The sequence below is a fragment of the Scardinius erythrophthalmus genome (assembly GCF_964197995.2).
Source record: "Scardinius erythrophthalmus genome assembly, chromosome: 12".
NCBI lineage: Eukaryota > Metazoa > Chordata > Actinopteri > Cypriniformes > Leuciscidae > Scardinius > Scardinius erythrophthalmus.
Genome location: NC_138232.1, coordinates 12,158,263 through 12,179,568, shown reverse-complemented (window position 1 = coordinate 12,179,568; position 21,306 = coordinate 12,158,263). Strand labels below are relative to the sequence as shown.

The window sequence follows — 21,306 nt, the reverse complement described above, 5'->3', positions numbered from 1 at the left end:
ACTGAATTTTCATTTTTGCGTGAACTATCCCTTTAATGTTTTTGGGTGTTTGGGTGGTGTAGTTGTAAAGCATGCTTATCTTGCGCAAATACAGCTGTGCCATCATGATTAAGAGATTTAATTTCTGCAAAGCTGAAACTGAAATTTATTCCAAGTTCATTATATCAGTCTCTCCTGTCACTGATTTGCTTCATTTATGGACATGTAAGAAACTTTACAAGCAAATAAACTGGCAGTCAATTCAGTATGCACCGTTTATCAGCCAAACTGCTTGTATATAAGTATATTTTGGTGTGTATTGTGTAAACACTTTGTTCTGTCATATTGTGCTGGTATCATAAACCTTAATTTAAAAACCAAACTGACAATAATGTTTCAGCGAAGATGGTGGTTGTTAGAATTGTTTGAACAGTTTCAACCTTAATTACTTATTGCGTAAAAGAGGAACATACAGAAGAGAACAGTGATTTCAAGGATGGCAGAAATTCAAAATTGTATTTGTTTAGCCAACCTGCTTTCTGAGATCTGAATCATCCAAGTAGAAAGTTTGCTTATTTTGCAAAGATTGCAAAGTTTTTTTTTTTTACCAACTTTCCTTTTCTTTGTTGCTTCATATCTATTGGCAAAATACCATTACTGTGTAAATTTCTTCCAGGATTGTGAAACACGGGTTGAGTTGACTCACATCTGAGCATGAACGTCTCAAACACACGCACACATGCAGTGTTGTGTTAAAACATCAGTACGGCCCTGAGGCGTGTCTTAGGGGCTATTTTAAAAAAACTGAGAAAAAAAGACATTTGTACGTAGAGACAAACCGTGCTAAATGAAAAGGGGAACAAATAGGGATAGCTATAAAATCTGGAAGGAGGTAAGGAGAATCCGAGAATAGAGGATGGACGCCACAGCTGTAGCAAGGTAAGCCACTGACAGCCTAAAATAACCTTTTTAAAAAAACTTTTACTAATGAATCTTTTAACTGTGTGCTGTTGTTGTTATTTTTAAATGGATGTCTGACATTCGTTCTACATTTAATTTATATGCTTAGCTTATAGGCTATATTGCAAATGTGCTGACACAAACAGAGATAGTTCACCTAAAAATGTAAAACCCGTCGCCATTTAGTTCAAGTTGTTTCAATCCTGTATGCCTTAGGGGAGAGCGCACAAAGTAACGCTTTTTTACTTTCTCAGTTTGTGTAAATCTACTTATGGTTCAGAGTATTTATTTTTTCCCACATTAATTTCCCACATGTCTAGTACAATTATGTGTTTGTTTTATTAATACAGTATATACTTTTTTCTTGATATACCCCGAAAGAATGGAAGTGAAATGTGACAACATGCCCCATAGGTGGGGTACATTGTAACATGTGAGGGTTACATTGTAACATGACATATGACAGCTTAAATGTTATCTGATCTAATAAAAAAAATACAAAACAAACTAAAATATTTTCTAAATAAAATACAATTAAACTTTTTCATATAAAATAATGGCAATTTTTAATAATTAAATATAAACTCATTTTTGAGTTTTGACTACGAACACATGAAAACACAGCTATATAACATAGTTCAAAACAAATAATTAGTAATTTCTGAACATTGACTCTCAGTCTTTATTCACCTTCAATAAAATTAACTGGGATTTAAATGCTAAGTGTCTTCTGCTAGTTAGTGAAGCATTAAAGCGCTATCTCAACTGTTAAATAACATCTTGGAGATTAAAATAAGATTTGTCTAAATAAACAGAAAAAATAGAGATGAAAAATTAACTTAAGTATGAAATTTACTTTTGCTATGGTTTAATAAATGTCTATGGATATCTTCCAAAAATGTTTCTCTATATAGTGTTGATATGGCAACTAGTAAATAGGGGAGACCGGGGACAGTTGCAACAGGGATGATTGCAACATGTCATTTCTCTCCAATCAGAAACAAGCTAGAGTGATTACACTCATACTGAACATGCACAGTTAGACCCTCCCCCCACCAAAAAGACAGTAGACATATTCAACATCTGCTGCTGCATTTATTGAACAAAACTTATTTTGGAGGTATGAAAGTAATTTTTTTTCATGAGATGTATTTTTGTCTGTCCAGACATTTTGTATGAATTAATCAAAACTTACTTAGTTTGAATTATTGTTTTGTTGACTTCTAAGTGACATGGTTAGCATGTGTCAAAGTCAGTGTGTCTAGCAGGAATATATGATGTTCTGTCATGGCTGATAGGGTCGGGGACGGTTGCAACAAGTTATAAATTGCGTGTTTAATAAAGGTTTGTTGCATTGCAAATTGTTCAATTCTTCATGTCTGACACTGAAATATGGAGAGATTGAATATCATCTGTAATTCCTGCACACTGAATCTGTGTAGGCCTATGTTTTACACATACACAAACAAAACTCAATAACTGTTATTTGATAAATATGACTAAATAAATAAATTATAGGCTACAATAATATTATTGAAATACATAATACTATAATATTATAGTAGGCCTAAAAAAGTTAATATTTTCAGAATTATATGATCATTAAGACAAAAAGCTAAAATTAATTAGAGAAATTTAAGGTATTTTTAACGTGTTGCAACCGTCCCCTGGGTCGGGGTCAGTTGCAACATCTGACTTCTTCCATTCAAATAAATACTGTGAACGATATGTCATATATAATCATCTTTAAATGGTAAGGGTAATTAGCAGACAGATGCAAGTTTAATATATACAAATTTGGTTGGTCTACTCCAAATAGTCTCTGAGAGAAATGCAAAAAGTGTTGCAACTTTCCCGCCTACACAAAGTTTCGTCATCCAAGCATGTGCGGAAGTATTTAAAGGTCCCGTTCTTCATGATCCCATGTTTCAAACTTTAGTTAGTGTGTAATGTTGCTGTTAGAGCATAAGTAATATCTGTGAAATTATAAAGCTCAAAGTTCAATGCCAAGCAAGATATTTTATTTAACAGAAGTCGCCTACATCGAACGGCTCGTTTGGACCATCCCTCTACTTCCTTCTTTAATGACGTCACTAGAACCGCACTTCTTATAACTTACTGTGTTTACTCAGCTCTTACGGTGATTTTCTGAAGTAAAACTGACACTTCATCTTTTGTGTGATGTACAATAAACTTCATTAAACTCATTTGATCATCATTCAGACAGCAGACTTGTAGGCTATTAATATATAATGGATAGGCCTACATACAAGCAGATGACAAATACGTTATAATAACCGTAATTAAACTACTAAACTATACCTGTTCCATCTCTATACAGCACTCTGACTCTGTAGGGATTATTGTCCGACTCGAAATGAACGCCATTACTGAGAGTTTCTGATATTATCATCATTCCGTGAGGTGATATTGTCCTGAGAGACTGAGCGCGAGCTCATGAAGCTCCGCCCCCTGTGCCGTCCAGCAGCAGCTCATTTGCATTTAAAGGGCACACACTAAAACAGCGCGTTTTTCTGAGCCCCAAAAAATGACAATTTAAACGCTGTAAAAAATGATCTGTTGGGTATTTTGAGCTGAAACTTCACATACACACTCTGGGGACATCAGAGACTTATTTTACATCTTGTGAAAAGGGGCATAATACGGGACCTTTAAAACAAGCGTGTTACAACGGTTACAACTAGCCCCATGTTACGTTGTGCCCTGCCCTCCCCTACTTTCTTCTGTAGAAAAATGTTTAAGTGTTCTGTTTGGTTCATCAAAATATCTTAATTAAAATGTTGGGTGAACCTGCCCATCCCTATAATTTCCTGAGTTAAGCACACCAAAATAATTTACTCTAATCTAATGAGAGATAACTAAAGGATAAATAATTTTACAACTTACTAAGAAATAAAGAGCGATGTTGTTCTGAATATTTCTGTGATCCGGACGAGAGTGGGTAATCATCAGCCTTGTGTTTAACTTGAAGCGGCACTTTAAATCGAACACACCTATTGACCATGGGCCTTTCCAAATACCCACAATTGCAATATTTTCAACAATTAAAAAAAATTAAATAATAAATGTCGGCCCTCACAGATAATGTCCCATAGTAAAAAAAATATACATAGGCTAATAACCGAAAAGCTGTAGGCTGAAGCATATGCTGCTTATGCCTACCCTTTATACATAATTATTTAATGAGCATCACTTTCCTCTCTGGGTTGATTCATACAAAATAAACAAACAGTTACATAAGACAATTTCCAAAATTTACATAAATGATTAGGCCTACAAAGGTGTATATCAGATATTATTTCAGTAGTTTACATATGACAGACACAAATTATTTATATTGAGTTATATAATTATTTATCACCTTGTTTTTAAACATTTTCTTGAAATTACAGAGAGAAGTACACAATTTTAATTTCTTATTACAATTATTCCATAGATTTACCCCTTTAACAGATATGCATCTTTACAGAGCTTTATTTTGATTTTCAATACTTTTTAAATAAACTTCTAAATGTCTGGTCAGTAGTCCCATGTAACAGAAGACACAATTTACAATTGTGGTGCTTCCAATTGAGTGATACAAAGCAGTTGAAAATGTTGTACAAAATACACATAGCCTACTCATATTTGCACCAATAAAATGACACTTTATAAATTTGTTTTACTACCAAATTACATGTAATATCTAGCCTAATTAATTTAACTGACAGTGGAATGTCTTTTTTGTGTGTGTGAAAAAATGTAATTAAATGTGTATGTAAATGTGATTTCGGGGCAAAAATCTCCACATTTGTTGTCCATTTAGCTCAAATGTTGAAGTGTGGCAGTGTTGAAGTGTGGCAGTTTTGAAGTGAGCAGTGTATTTTGAGATTTCAGAAGTTTTAAAGGCAACAGGATGTGGTATATAGTGACCTTAAATTGCGGCATCCAGCCACAGGTTCACGAAGAATAATGAAACCAGCAGCCCTTAAAGTGAAATGTAGTCAATAAAACATTTATGCATAACCAGGTTGTTTGTGATTCAGAAGTGTGCTTTGAGGCCACGTGGATGTTACATTGATATTTGATGAGCTTAACGTCTCGTTTCTTTTTAGGATGTGGAACGACACCGATTATCTGAGAAATGATTCCTTTTCTTGTGCGTCGCCCTCTGTAGAGGGCTATCGTTATTTTGGCGTCTTCTTGGGATCGGCTGTGACCATTGTAGGAACCATAGGGAATATTCTGACGGTGCTCGCCTTTGCTACTGATGTCAACCTGAGGACACGTTTCAATGTTCTCATAGTAAATCTTGCCTTCGCTGACCTCCTATACTGCACCATGCTCCAACCTGTCAGTGTTGACTCGTATCTGCACCTGCACTGGAGGGGCGGAGCCACATGGTGCCAGATGTTTGGACTCCTACTGTTCCTGTCCAACAGCGTGTCCATTATAACATTATGCCTCATCGCAATGAGCCGTTACCTGGTTGTCGCGCATCGCACTACTCGCTGTGCCCGTCTGCTCCTGTCCCACCGTGGAGTGGCGGTGCTCGTCATCTCCTCCTGGGTACTGGGTCTGGTCAGTTTCGCCCCACTTTGGCCCGTCTACGTGTTCGCCCCGCAAGTGTGCACTTGCAGTTTTCACCGCACTAAGGGCCGGCCCTACACCACCGTGCTGCTTTTCATGTACTTCTTCCTGGGCCTTGGTTGTGTGGGTCTTTTCTACTTTCTGATCTACCGCAAGGTGAGCGTAGCCGCCAAGGCTTTCCTGAAGTACAGGCCCAGTCGGCGCTCATCAAAACGCAAGAGGGCTGAAGCCGAAGGGACGACGGATGACAGCGGGATCAGTGCTGGAGCCTCATCAACTCAAACAACTCAAAGCTGTGAGATCAACAATGAAGGGGCGGGAGCAGAGCAGCATAAGAATAGAGCGCAAGAAGGCCACACAACCACACAAGAGTCAAACAACTCCATAAGTACAATTCAGAGTTCCTCAAATGGGGTAGAAACATCTTCTAAACCAGCTCCGGTAGCAATCCAGATCACTCCAGCTGCCAACTCAGGAGAGGACAATGAATTTAAACGCGTGACTCGGATGTGTTTCACAGTCTTTTTGTGTTTTGTCGGATGCTTTGCACCATTTCTGCTGCTAAATGTTGCCGATAAGGCAAATCGCGCACCACAGGTCGTTCATATGTTTTGTGCAAACCTTACTTGGTTAAATAGTTGCATTAACCCGTTGTTGTATGCAGCCATGAACCGGCAGTTTAACCAGGCCTACAAAGACCTGCTAGGCAAAGCTTTACATCCACTAACCTGGATATGGAGAAACCGTTGGTACACAATATAAGATACGCGATAATGAATTAATTTTAATCTGAATATGACTGAAATATGGAGATGCACTCATTGTATATTTATTCTGAGGAGAACATCACAGTTCTCAGGTTTCTCTTTGTTCAGTTCCAACAGCTGTGTATTTTCATGTAGCCTAGTTATATTCCGTTTTATTTTCCATTCACTTTTTATGTTGTCAGAGAGCTTGCACTTTAAATTTTAGCTAGTAATGGCCCGTAAGCATTTCTTTTTTTAAGCATTGGGATTTTCCAGCTCTATCAAAGATTGGAAAGAAAACGTGTCATGTGGCTTTTCACTGCAAAAGCACAAAATTTCTCTTATTTCCTCTTTTTTACTGATTGCACATAGGCAGAGTAATAACTATGTGTGCCACCACCACATGATTCATAATAACATGAACATTTGTTACCTCACGCACAAATGAACATTTAAAGCGGGGTGATGGAGGAAACAAGAACAGACATGACCCTCTGCTTCATTTATTACCTCATATATGAAACCACAAGAGTTTCTTGTCCTCTTTTGCTTCCTGTGGTGTTTCTGTTTTGATATATACTGTTTAAGCTGGACCTCTAACATATGAAATTAGAGGTTGAATTTTTTAATATGTGTTGCACATCATGTCAGTGTTCTACAATTAAAACAAAAAAGATAACTCATGTATTGTGATTTTTCTGAATTGCTTCTTTTGAAATAAAGTAAATTAAAATGTAAAGTCAGCAAAAATTACATACATATACGCTCTTGCTTGTTGTGACATAGTCAAACCAAAAATTATTCAGACACCAGATATAATTTTTTATATTTTTTTACTAGTGGGTGCAGGACACTATAGCTCATTTATTGTAAGTGAGGATAGCAAAATAAAGTAAACTGTGACATATTATACCCAAAAATTCTTCATACAGTGGGCTACCAGTAAAAATTATAAAAATTTGGGACCAAAAATTATTCAGACACTTTGACCTGACCATGTTTTGTTTAAGTGTTTTTTCTTAAATTGCCAATGCGAACTTTTTACGCCACAGACTGAACAAAATTAAGCAATTCTTCGTAATTGGTTGACCTAAATTGGTATTATCTAACTGTGAACCTAAATTTAACAGCTGACAGCTATTCAACCTAATTCTTTTCTGAAACAGTCTAACAGAAGGATGACCAAAACCAGTGATTTGATAACGAGTTCTTGTCATAATTTATTACCATTTTCTAAACTATAGCGATTAAACTGATAATGTAAGAAATGTTGAAGGTGTCTGAATAAATTTTGGTTTGACTGTATATGAGCTGCTGGCTAATCAAAGTCCCAAAGTCAACTAAGATAGCAACATAGTGTCTGGTGTGTGGAATACATTTGTACCGGATCTGGGCCGACACTATGTTGCTGTCTGGGAAAGTTTGTCCCGATCCCATTCCTTTTCTTTCCTGTGTGGTTCTGTAAATAGAGACAAAAAAGTCCAATTTTATTTATTATATATTATTATCTCATGTCATCTTCCTCTTTTTTTTTGTGCTGAACTTACACACATATACAAAACCATAAATTTCACAAGTCCAGACAAGTGTTCCCGACTGTCTAATCTGTAAAAATTCCTAACACTGCAACAAATGAAGACCTATAACACATATGACGTCAAAGCTGAGGTCAAATTGAATTTAGAAATTGGAGGTCAAAATACTGGGTATCATGCTCATGGATCATCCCAAAATGGCCCACAATAGTTGGTTATTATATTATTTGTGGATTCAATGTTTAAAAAGTCATAATACACCAATTCCAAATCTAGTTTGCAAGTGTATATGAAATGCGTGCGTACAGTGGAACATGTGACAGATCTAATTTTGCCCAACTTGTTAACACAATATCTCATCACTCTGTTATGAGTCTATAAAGCAGTTTGCCTGATCAGATAAAGTCTCATGGTTTTCAATAAAAAAAAGACATCATGACAGCCCTATATCTCTCATTAGATGTTTTATTGGAGAACATTGCACCATCGTTAACACATTTACCCATAAAAAGTCTGGCACTCAGATACAAAACAAACTACAGTATGGTTTATTTTCTTGGACAATGACAGTGTATACAAAACATGGTAACATGCATTTGAAACAAAGTAAAAAATTTAACAGAAGTACTCATGGGGTAACTAAATTATTCTGCATGATAAAGCGATTTAATTGCTATGACTTGGTATGTCATTTCAGGGAAAAAGAGAGCAAAAGAAACATTCATTTGGACCATTTTTTTCTCTCTAAATGATTTCAGAGACTGTCTAAACTTCTTCGGTACCAAACAGATTCAGTTGGATGAACACATACAGAACCTTTTCTCTGCAAACCTTTTTACACAAAACACACAAAAAAAAATCATTTAGTTTTGCAAGAAATCAGAAGCATTCCGTTCTTACAAATTTCCATTCAATTGCATTTTTCTGTCATCAACAACACAGTACTACTCTTCGTATACTCGTACAGTGTAATTCAGATAAAAGATATTATAAAGAAATTAAAAACAAATATAAAGTGTTCCCTCCAACAAGATAAAGCAGATCTCAGGGGGAATGCAAAAGCAAAGCATTCGGGTACTTTTCTAGTCTCAATAGTGGTTTTACAAAATAGAAAAGGATCAAAAAAGACCAAAAAAGTGCCTCGAATCCTAGAATAAAAAAAAAACATGTCCTGTTCATCAAAAAACAGTGATCAGACATTCATCATTTACATTAAATGTTTTTTACACAAAGATAAATTTTAAGGTAGAATTTAGTGCAATGCAGCAAGAATAAACTTGTTTTACTATTAAAAGACTACAACCATAGTAGTCAACGTTGGTGCCTTTAAATGTAAATGATAACATTTAATCCAAGCACTGTATCTCTTTTAAAGTGCTCTTTTTTAAAATGCAAAGACATTTTCCCAGTGTTTTCCCACTTTTTAAAACTTCCACTGGTTTCACTGCTTTGTTCGCACTGAGAAATCCGACCACAGACATGAGATGCTTTTTAAAACATTAGCTCATGCTGCCCGATTCACATTACTAAAGGTGTTTGACACATTAATAAAGTATATCGCTTTCACTATCAAATTATCTCCATCCAGTAAGGCCCAGTTTATTCGAACAGAAGAATACAAACTGTCATTCCAACCTGCATAAAAGGTAATCATTTACTTGGACCATAAAAGCATGATCAATACTTGAATCAAATATGAAATATGTATTATTACTTTTTTTTTTACATAAAAATTCAACTCTAAGATCTCTAAACAAATGTGCTATTCACCTAAGACAAATATGCTCTGATATTGTTCGAATTATTATCAATAAAACAAATTTTCCAGCTTTATTTTATAGGGACAAATATTTAGTAGCAGCAAACGAATGGTAGGGTCAGATCTCATTCCAAAGTTTTTTTGGACTTGGATGGGCATCTACGCCTAGTCAAAGGCTTTACTCTGAGAATAGAGACGCAAGTAACAGATAAATGGATGAGCAGACATGCAGATTTACAGATTAACTGGATGAAGAAATAATGAAATCAGTAAAGAAAATGAAGTAATAAGCTTAGTATTTTGCATCTCTACTTGATACTTATTTACAACATAAAACAGAACTACGGAAAACATTATATGGCTTGACAGACCTACGTTTTGGCTAACCTCACGGGTCATGAATCAAATTCAGGGGGTCAGCGGCATGCTAGGATAGCCAAGGTCTTGAAAACCATGGATGTCCTCTGGTGTAGAATGCTCTAAGCTATATAGGACGTTTTGATTGTTTAGAAACTCTTGCAATGTGTGATGAACATCAGTGTCTGGAGAGACTGCTTCTATAAGGATATCCATGCTATTCTCTAAAATGTTTTGTTGGAAGCATGGTGAAGAAATGTGGGGATCAAGTTGAGGAAATGAATCTTGAGAAGTACTCTCGCAATCAATGTCCAATATGCTGTTAAGCAAAAATGAATCAATGGTAGAGCTGGAGAGCATTGGAGAATTCTCAGGCCACTGGAGCATGCTGACGTCATCACCCGCCTCAGAAAAAGAAGGAGGATCTTTCAAAGATGAAGGAGATGACACAGCAAGAGAGACATGTTAGAAACCCAATAACTGCATTACAATAACAACAACTTATTTGATGCTATTTAACTTCACTCTTAAAAATAAAGGTTTTCACAGTGATGCCACAGAAGAACATTTGGGATCATTTTACATTTTATATAATCTTATAAACCTTTTTGAGTGATGAAAAGGTTCCATGGATGTTAAAGGTTCTTCGTGGAACTATACATGGCGATTAAAAAAAAAACTTTATTTTTAAGAGTGTTTTTTAGTCGATATAAGTTTTTTTTTTTTATCAAAGAGTGGATATTTGGTCCCACTTTATATTAAGTGGCTTTAAGTACTATGTACTTGCATGTACTTACATTGAAATTAATAATTTGATACAATGTACTTATTGTGTAACTACATTGTAGCCTACTTACATTTTAAAAATTCCTGCATGTAATTACAGCTGTAATTAATTTATGTAGTTACATTTGTAATTACACAGTTGACAATTCCCTAACACCTTAAACCTACCCAATCCACCACACCTGTCCATAACCTTACCCGTATCACACCTCAATAGCAGCAAAAGTGTTTTACAATACAACATGAACACAATAAGTACATTGTACTTATTTTTTGATGTAAGTACATAGTACTTAATGCCACTTAATACTAAGTGGGACCGGATATTTTATTGCTTATTTCCCCTATTTGTACATTTAGATTACATTTTCCGTCATCTAATGCTCACTTAAAGTTCATCTTCAAAAACGCAAAAAAAATGAATAACAATGTTAAAATGTAGCCTAATATTTAGCAAATCTCAAATCCATTTTTATACTCATTGTCGTTTTATGTTTTGCTATCAATTTAGACAAAACAGTGGAGAATTTTAATATCGGCTATTAATCAGTTATCGGCCATAACATGGAGGGGGAAACCACTTATCAATCTTGGTTCATCCCTACATGTGACATGCTACATGCCAAAAAAAGTTAAATCTTTAAAAACGATAATGATTTAATAAAACGTGTAATGTAATCTTTAGCAGATCTCAAAATGAATACTCATTTTTCATACTACTATAAACATGGTAGTTTTTGTGTTTTACTATTAAATTATTTAGACAAAACAGCATCCCTCCTTACACATGCAACCTCAAGCTTCCATTCACATACATCAGTGATACTGAAATGGTTAGATTTGTGTTATTGAAACAGAAAAACCACAGTCACAGCCCACCACCACACACACAGAAGGTCCCTTTGATCAATGTCAATCAAATGCACTTGGTTAGGAAGAGTAGGAAAGAGAGAATCTTAACAAGTTTTTGGACTTGATTGAGCCTCTGAATGAAAGAGAAGCATTTATAAAGGCTTTTCATTATACATTCTATTTATCAGAAAGCGTTTTGCCACCAAGACACATCTGGTGAAAATCCAGTGAGTGAGAGGTAGGTTGAGCCGATTAGATTCGGAGGGGCAGTGGAGGCAGGACTCACCTCTGTCCTGTGGGGACAGGTCAGACACTGGCCCCTCTCCGACGCTTGTACATCCGTTCCTACTGCAACCAAGCACAGAGCACTCCAGTAAACCAGCAGAACAGCCATCTCAGTGTCTACTCGTACCATAATCTTACAGCATAACTGTTCGCTTATAAACTTCATTACATCACATGTATGGTAGACTTTTGCCCAAATAATACGGTATTGTTGTAACTTTATGAATTCTGTTAGGCCACAATGCGACCCTCACGTCATCACGACATCTAGTGTTAACCTGCATTACCTCTACACAGGCAGTGATAAAAAGTATGGCAAGGTACATCTTGTTCTTAAGGCCCAGATATACTTTATTTTCCACGTTCTGCTCCCTCTCGCGGACATCAGAGGACGGTGCTGATGACAAAAATGACGTCTCACACACACTGTCTGCGAGCCGGAGCGGAATGCAGACAAGGGAAATATTTTCACCTTTACTAATCTAGTACCACCTCAAAACTGAATGTTAAAATCATTTTTTTACTGTATTTTACTTGCATTACGTCTTAGCTAAAGTGGCTGTTTGGTTGATGTGATGAGAAAATATTTTTAGTAGTAATCCTTTCAGTTGAAATGAGAAAAAAAAATCTTATCAGTATATATCACTGAAAGGCGGAAAAACGTATTTTTTTCCCCCACTATATCACCCAGCCCACAATATGAACTTAAACCTCATCATAACATCATACAATATGATTAATGCATTAAACACCAGCAGTATATCCAGCACATGTGCACTGTCACAAATATTACCTATAGCACACAACCGCACACGCTTTTGAAATTATTTGCATGCACACAACACACAAATATAAACCAATAAACAATCAAAACAGGACTTACTCTTTAGAGACAAAAACCAGTTTGGTTTTGAGGTACCTCAGGTACGGATTATCCTCTGAAACAAAACATAACAAGATCAAGAAAATTAAATACAGCATAAGCAAAGCTTTTATTACATTCTACATTAGCTCAAGTGCGAGCTGGGAAGAAATATATTATATATTCCTTTTGGAAAAATAAATCTAACATCATTTTTACATGGCTGTGTGAATGTATATACAGCTGTTTTTAGCAGTAACATAAATTGAGCAAAAGCCTTTCCCAGTTCAAATCTAAGTTGACCTTTTTTGTGACCCTAATAGTGAAAGTTGTAAATAGCGGTTGCCATTAGGTAAACACCAAACTAAATAAATGCCCATAAAAATACAATGTATGCCTCCCTTAATTAGACTTAAAATGCACCACATTCTCAATAAATAATTCACCTCCAGTCTTTTTACTGTAGTATTTGCCAAAGGCCTGGTCTTTAGGAGTGTTTGGGTAAAGGTAACACAGTGGGTTAACTGGAACGTTTTCTGCTACCATCATCTGAAAGTTGGAGATGATCTCAGGTAAAGCAATCTGCTTCAGGTCAGTACTGGTAAATGGCTTCACTGTATGCACACTCGGATTGCCTAACAAAAAAAAAAAAGGTGTGTATTCAGTCTGACATTCACTGGGCTTTGTGATTTCAGAGATTGAACAATGTCTTAGAGAAGTATATCTTTTTATGACATGTTTTACCATTGTTAGAGTACTGCACCCAGCTGAATGTGATTCCACCATCTTTGATACTTTCGCTAAAACGCAACAGGAAAGTGCCGTTCTGCTTCTTCTTCAGTAAAACTCTCTCCTTCCCCTTGCTGACGAAACCCATTATAGAGCTACAGAAACAAACATACTTGTGTTGAAATAAAACACACTTTTTTGTGTTGAAAACTTGATTTTCACAGTCTATCTATAGGATTCATACCCATCACTCCACAGGTCTGACAAGTAGCCTTTAACCAGGTTTAGAATTCCATCCAGCCACACCCACAGGGTGAAGTTTGTATCAGGGAGGTTCTCCTAAAACACACACAGACAACAATGAGTAAACAAAACACTCGTGTCAATATCAGGCATTTCACAAAGAGCTACATAACTGTGTTTTTCTGTTCTTACCTTACTGAACTTGGCCCAGGGTATCGTACAGTTGTCATAGCTCTGTTGTTTACCTGATAAGAAATATTACATCATTAACAAACACCAGATTACTTTATGGCCTTAATATTACTTTACATAATATGGTCTAATGCATGAAAGGGGTTGATGTGTGTATACCAAAGAGCTTGATGGCGAGAGTTTCCAACTGGTCACTGTCTAGACCACGCTTCCCAGAGGAGAGAAACTGCCAACTCAGCATTTCCCCAAACTGTGCCCAGGAGGCCGGAGGAGAGCCTTCAAAAAACTTGATGTTCTAGTGATGCAAATAATAATAATTAAAAAACAGATTCTTTTATGATGATGAAGGCTAATTATTATCCAAGAGTAACTCCTGCTCCTGACCTTGGGATCTAAACAGAGCATGTTGAACCATAGAACAGACGCCCAGGCGCTCTGCTGCTGACTGGAGTTTGAAATCACCACAACAGGAAGAGAAGAGGTCTGAAAGAAAAAAGGAAGTATGGTTATAAAAATTATAGAGCCAAATCTCTGGAATGTTCAAACTTCCCTGAGAATGCTTTGAATGAGGAAAAGACATCTCACCTCCAAAGAGACAGACAGGCCTTGATAGTCAAACTGCGTCTGAAAGTTTATATTGTGTAGTTCTTCAGTCACACTCAGAGATAGCTGCAGGAAACACACAACAAGATTTATACACATACATACAAACAAACAGAACTCTACTTATTAGTTGGTCACTCAATAATAGTAAATAATAATAAGGAAATAAACTATTTTGTGGAATTATTATCTTCAGGACTGTAATCAAATTTGTTTTATTAGGAGTAACTCTAGGATGTTTTCACACCTGGCTCATTTTGACTGCTTGTTTCAGAACTTGGCACATTTTCTACCATAGTTCAGTTCATTAGGCATATATGAAAATAGTTTGCTTGTGGTGAAAAATCAATCCGACTCAATGTACCAACAAATCGAGCTGTATCAGTTAAGAGTGGGAATCAAGCCTTATATACATTGGTTTATGTGTGTTTAACGACAGCTAGTCAAGTCTTGTCAATCCATCTTGATGGCTGACCGCTTTGAACGGAATCCCAGATAATAAACAGGTGCACTGACCAATGAAAGAACAGTTTTATGCACATGTGACTTGCATAAACACATTTTGGGTAAGTTTTGAAATGCACCAAGTGAAAGCAAATCAAACCAAGGAGAAATGCAATATTGTAACGATTAAGGTCCGTGTTTTGGAACAAAGCAAAAGATCTACAGATGTGGAAACACCCTTAATCAGTATTGACTCTATTGAAACAGTTTTGTTTCTGTTATTAACTGCTGGTTTTATGTTTACTACGTGCAGCAATGTAGTTTCTAGCAAATATTATTAACAATCTCCTTAAACTCACATCATTGATTCCTTTTCCTCCACCACCAACTTTCTGATCTTTCAACGTCTGTGAAAAAAATAAAAAAATAAATCACATACACAATTCTTTAACTTTTTATTACCTCTTTATATTTAAAATCTGGTAAAAAAAAAAAAGGAATACCGCGACCAAATTGTCTACCCAGTTATAAATATCTCAGATGATGTTGTGCCGTCACTTAATATCAACTCACCAAATGTCTGAAATCAGCGACCATGCCCCCGTTCGTACTCTCAGCCATGTTAAGGGCTTTACTCGAAGTGCCCAGCACATTAAACCTACGAAACCTACGATAAACACATAATCATGAATTTCTGGTTGGAGGTGTGATGAGGGAAGTGTGTGTTCAGAATGCGTGTATGGAAACACTCACCCTTTCATTTGAGAGACAGTGCTGAAACAAAAGATGGAGAGAGGGATGAGATTAAGAATCCTAAGAGTCCTAACCACCAACAGACTAATTTAAAACTATATCAAACCACACAAACCTTACAAGCAAACTCATTCTCACAAAGTAAGAGAGACAGTGATCTTACTTGTCAATAGAAACAGACACCTTCATAACATGGTTGAGTTCAGGAACTTTATACAGGAACCTGTAGAGAGGAGAATGACTGTCCTTTCAGGTCTGTGAGGGCAAACATTTTTTTCTGCATTTCTATCTCCACAATCCAAACTAAATATTTTAAATAAAATATATGATAAAAATATGTATATGGAAAAGCTTAAATGGGTGAATTCTTTTTAAAGATAATAAAGAAGTCAACATTTGAAGTGGATCAAAACCTTTTTAATCAAAGTAATACATGGATTTTGAACAATACCCATTCTTGTCTTGGGACATCTTTGATTAAAGTAAATTTGAGTAAATTTGTGATTTTTTGTTTATCACAAATCTACAATGTATTTAGGCCACAAATTTCTGCTTGGGGTTGTGTGTCATAATTTGAAAAATAAAAATTCTTAACCGAAATATTTCCTTTGTATTTGAGTCATTACATTCACACCAGGCACATGTACGCAAATGGAACAAAGATTTGGTTACATAAACAGGTCTGTGCATGCATAATAAAGATCCAATTATTCAAAAGCAGTACTGACATTTGCAGGAGAGTAGGTCACTTTCACAAATATTTAAAAGTACTTGGTTCCTCACAAAGTACTTAGTTCCTAAGTAAAGGACTAAGTCCTATGTACAAGACAATACACTAAAATGAATGTGCATATCCTTAATTTCATAATGTTTAAAAGGATATACCCCTGTCCCAAGCAGTATAAGACAAAAAATACTGGTATACACTATTTTACAGGTGGTGTATAATGTTGCGGAAATGTCAGAGCCTGACCTGACTTTGACTGAGAACTGGACACTTGTGCGCAGCACCAGGGGGCCTCGTCCTTGCGGCATGGATGGCTGAGTCTCTACAACAAATGAGCTAACAACACACCAACAAATAATGAAGCGTACATACATGAAGAGAGAGTAATGTATATGCTGCGTATGTGTTTGAGTATACCTCTTAATCAGGTTAGTCAGCAGAGTGTCCACTTTACTCTTTAAAGAGGGTTTAAGGACTGGGATGGGGTCATTTGCATAGGTCATCTTCCCAAGCAGCTCATCAAGCTTCTGTAAGAACTTCTGCAGCTGGAACATGCAGTCTATAATCTGAGTGAACCTGTCAAAGGCCAATAATGGCTTAAAAACAGATCCAAATGGTGTTCGTACGGACAATCGATCAGAGAAATTCTTGTGCCGTTACCATTTCTCTAATTGTTCCAGACTTGTATCATCAGGAGCCCCAATGCAGGACTTCTGTTGTCTCCGCTTCCAGTCCACCAGTTCCTCGTCTATGAGCACTGAGCTTAGGCCATCAGCAGCATCCAACGTAGCCGTGATATCAGACAGGAAGTTCTAAAACAACGATACGAGAGAAGTTGGGTCAAGAAACATTACTATTTAGGTTTCATTTTTTTTTTATTTCAGTTTTAGTTTTTATTTAATTCCAGTTAGTAATTTTAGTGTTTCAACTTAACCTTGTTTCAGTTAGTTTCAATTAATTTTCATTTAGTTCATGTAATATTCATATTTTAATTTAGATGTAAGTCAATTAACAAAACTGTTTTTCTAGTATTAAGTTTAATTAAAGGGGTGGTATAATGCCCTTTTCACAAGATGTTAAATAAATCTATGATGTCCCCAGAGTGTGTGTGTGTGAAGTTTTAGCTCAAAATACCCCACGAATATTCTTATATAGCATGTAAAAGTTAAAGTAAATGCAAATGAGCTGCTGCTCCCAGCACAGGGGGTGGGGTTTCAAGAGCTTGTGTGTTAGCAGCTCCGATTACCTCACACAGACACACACTAAAACGACAGAAACTGTTCTGCCTTTTATGTTTAAACTGAATCAGACAAAGATGTACAAATTATGTACATTTTAGGGTTGGTGATGTCACTAACCCGTGAGGAATGTCATGTAGTCCATACCAGACGTTTGTTGTAGTCCTTAAAAAACGATTTCTTTAAATGCAAATATCTCCCTTTGCTTTGAACTTTGAGCGTTATAACTTTGCAGATGTTGTTTATGCTCAAACAGCAAAATTACACACTAACTAAAGTTAGAAAAGTGAAATCATACTCAACCACCCCTTTAACAATAATAACCCTAAATAGTATAGAATAGAATAGAATAGATCAGACGTGCACAAAACAATTTGCCCACCTTTCTGCACTTATCGAGTGCATTGAGCATCTTCTGAAGCCCTTCTATTTGCTTGTTCTTCTCTTCCTGTGTGCAAGCTAAACACACATATACATACACACATATTAATACCACGACAGATAATGAAATCAAGGACAGTGTGTTTAAAAGTGTGGAGCCTCACAGTCCATTTTGTGTGTTTGAAATTTAAAATCAAACTCATCCTGCTGCTCCTCCAAAGACCTTATGCTGTGCTCCATCACCTGCCAAAAGAAAAAATTAATCATGCTCTTGAACAAACACACACATACAAGCAGATACACACAAACACACACACACCTCTACTTTGGTCTTGAGTTCTTTTAATCTCTTTTCCATTTGTCTCTGGCTCTCCAACTCCATTGTAACCGACTGAACCTGCAACGTCTGCACCTGAAACATTGAGAGAGAGAATCAGAATATGCTGATGGTGATGTTGATAATAAGAGTGATGATGATGATGATGACTATGATGGACACTTTAAGGTACTGACTTGCTGTGCAAGCTCTGCATCATTCAAGATCTCTTTCTCCTTCACCAGGAACCAGTTGATAATAGCAGCAAGAGTATAGGGCTCCTCTTGGTACTTCTGCAAACAAGATAATGTGACCAATGATCCCACAGCTGTCACTGATTAAACCAGCAGTTTTCCAAATAGCTCATAACTACAACAATAATTATAACCATAAAGTTATATAAATGAAAAAAAGCAATTTTTCCAGTTGATGAAATCATGGGAATCATGGGAGTTGCTGTCTTCACCTCTACAGCCAATGGAAAGCAATCCGACAGGACTCAGGCAGAAATCATGCTCATGGATGAGCTAATGTATTAAAATTGTATTAACGCTACTGTGGTATGAAGCAGGGCAGGGCCCAGAGCCGGGGGCATTTTATGTTGCTGTTTTTAATATGCTTATATGACGCAGTCAGCCGCTGCTGCAATTTTCGTTTTGTTGTTTAAGTTTATTTTAAAGTTACGTTTAACATCTGGCTCCTTCTTGCCTGAACTTGAACACAAAGTTCAAGTTCAGGCAAGAAGGAGCCGGATGTTAAACAGTTACAGTTACATTTGATCACTTAAATTCACATTATTTTATTTTATTCTAATGAAACAGCTGCAAGTGCTGAATTACTACTCATACAGGTCACTTTATTTGATGTACTAAAACTGTGGGGTTTTAATAGGTGAAAACAATCATACTAAAAATACATTTGAGTGTGTTGAAACTTGAAAGTCATGTTATAACGTTACTCTGTGCGTTAGCTCAGTACAGACCTTATAGGACTGTCGAAATATTTGGGATAATGGAAGTACACCAGTCAACAAAATAACATTGTTCTAGTGGTTTTTGGATATTTTAAATCCAACAATCGTACATATTGTGCCTAAAGCATGTGCTGCAATTATGCTCTCAGCACACTTACTTGCGTCACATTATCGTCAATTGGTGTGGATGATAACATACTGTGCAGTAGTTGAGGTTATAGTTATTTTTCTTGGTGTGAACAGGACTTAAGTCTATCAGTATAGTTTTTGTTTAGCATGTTTACTATTTTTGGAGACTTCAGAAATCCAAGGAGGGCATCAGGAATGATGCTTTTGGCAGCAGAAGTACACTTACCTGAAAGTTTTGTTTGTAGCGTCTGAAATTACGCTGCAATAGGAAACTATCTTTCTCTTGCGCAAAACGACTGAACTGGTTGTCCAGATTCTCCAAAAGCACCTGAAACAGGAACGCGGCTTGGGAAGAGTCCCGAGAAGCACGCTCCCTGCAACACACACAGACAGACACATTACTTGTAATGCCAGGTTGACACTCCTTGATGCAGTTTATTTGCATTTCTTTATCCATGGTTATTAATACATTCTGGAATAGAGAGTTATATAAAAAAAAAACATTCTGCAGATTTTACTTCTTGCACTCACCAGTCCTGGGCCTCAATCCAGGATGCCAAGAAATGTCTCACTTCCATTGAGAACTCATCTCCGTTGTACAGGTCAAAAGCCCTCTGCGAATACACTGTATCCAACTGCTGCAATCGCTCCCACTGTGTCATCCTACAAAATAAAACAGATTTCATGTCTGCTGATAGGTTAAATGATGCCTTGTTACAGAACTGGGACTGACCTCTTCGCTCTAAGTCAGATGCTTGAGCTTAAGCACCATTAACAGTGGTTATTTTCAAATACAAGTCAAGGTGAGAAAATTCCAAATTCTGAGTTTGGAAGTTGGAACACAAAATAATAGTGTATGCTATTAATGTAAAATATGATGAGACTCATCAATGTGAATTTTCTTTTTTAATCTAAAGTCAAATGAGTTTTCTGATTTGCTGTGAATCTGATTTTTTTGTGAATTTCATTAGCACTTTAGGTCCATTGTAAAACTGACCTTTTTCTTTTGTCAAGTAATAATTGTTCTTGTATGAAAAACACTGTAGAGATTCTTCGAAAAGTATTTTGTTTTGATGGAAATAAAACATAAGTTTGAGTAAACAATTAATTAAAGAACTTTAAAAAGAAATCAACATTGATAATAATAAGAAGAAATGTTTCTTGAGTACAGAGTCAGTCAGCACACTTGAATGATTTCAGAAGGATCACGTGACACTGAAGACTTTAATGGCTGCTGAAAATTCAGCTTTGCCATCACAGGAACAGATTTGGAATTATTTCACGTATTAAATTGGTAGACAAATTAAACAAACTAGTGAGAGTGTAAACGTGTTTACAGGGCCAAAAAATGAAAAACATTAGGCTACATGTACTCTGGACCAGAAGTAATAAAGTTCTCCACACCTGCACATTCCTCCTCAAACAACAGCGGAAAAACTGAGTCAAGAATTGCGTTTCTAATCATGTGAGGACAAAACGTGATACCTCGTCATAATAATGATAAAGGCAACTATATACAGTAACAGCAGCCTAGGCCTAGACATTTGACAGCATAGTGATGTTTATGTTGCTAAGTAATGAGCACCTCATTGTAAATAAGTTACGTTAGCATGTAAGTTGGTTATCAATAACTTACCTGAAACAATCGTCTACACTATTGAAGAAATGATCCTCAAATATTTGTTTTACAAAGCGCCTTTTGCAGGCATACAGGAAAGACAAGAACACAGCACTGGACTGAACTGAACATCAGCTGGCGAGTAAATAAACACACTTCCACCGCTTCTCAGGAAACGGACGGCTTTTCTATTACCCTCCCTCTGCTGTGCATTTCTGCTTCCAACGCGATGAACCTTTGCCCACACCC

General features: G+C 36.4%; 2 protein-coding genes across 3 annotated transcripts in view; one reads left to right on the top strand and one right to left on the bottom strand.

The window, feature by feature from the left end:
* gpr84 (G protein-coupled receptor 84) overlaps window positions 1-8,255 on the top strand; it is a 16,876-nt gene extending 8,621 nt beyond the window's left edge. Inside the window, exons 1-2 of one of the 2 annotated variants that reach the window (XM_081379978.1) lie at window positions 713-918; window positions 5,055-8,255. In XM_081379978.1, coding sequence (XP_081236104.1) covers window positions 896-918; window positions 5,055-6,291 — 1,260 coding nt within the window. In that variant the 5' untranslated portion in view covers window positions 713-895 and the 3' untranslated portion in view covers window positions 6,292-8,255. Of the gene's footprint in view, window positions 1-712; window positions 919-5,054 lie in introns of those variants that run through there. The other variant, XM_081379979.1, reaches the window with a different exon arrangement.
* stat2 (signal transducer and activator of transcription 2) lies at window positions 6,360-21,306 on the bottom strand. Its single transcript, XM_081379959.1, has 24 exons — window positions 21,076-21,306; window positions 19,971-20,102; window positions 19,666-19,813; window positions 18,535-18,630; window positions 18,341-18,433; window positions 18,186-18,264; window positions 18,023-18,099; window positions 17,063-17,214; window positions 16,820-16,978; window positions 16,649-16,738; window positions 15,839-15,898; window positions 15,676-15,696; window positions 15,496-15,589; window positions 15,282-15,329; window positions 14,461-14,544; window positions 14,260-14,358; window positions 14,035-14,170; window positions 13,876-13,928; window positions 13,685-13,779; window positions 13,456-13,595; window positions 13,158-13,346; window positions 12,733-12,787; window positions 11,851-11,912; window positions 6,360-10,351 (listed from the first exon to the last, which is right to left on the bottom strand). The coding sequence occupies exons 2-24, from the start codon at window positions 20,099-20,101 to the stop codon at window positions 9,978-9,980; spliced, it is 2,535 nt and encodes an 844-aa protein (XP_081236085.1). The 5' UTR covers window position 20,102; window positions 21,076-21,306; the 3' UTR covers window positions 6,360-9,977.

Excerpts from the sequence above, each read along its gene's own strand:
- stat2 (XM_081379959.1), bottom strand. The coding sequence starts at position 20,101 with ATGACACAGTGGGAGCGATTGCAGCAGTTGGATACAGTGTATTCGCAG. Across the intron at positions 15,899-16,648 it reads CAGTTCTCAGTCAAAGTCAG|GTTCCTGTATAAAGTTCCTG; the intron begins GTCAGGCTCTGA and ends TCCTCTCTACAG. Across the intron at positions 12,788-13,157 it reads CTACAGTAAAAAGACTGGAG|AGGATAATCCGTACCTGAGG; the intron begins GTGAATTATTTA and ends GTTTTGTTTCAG.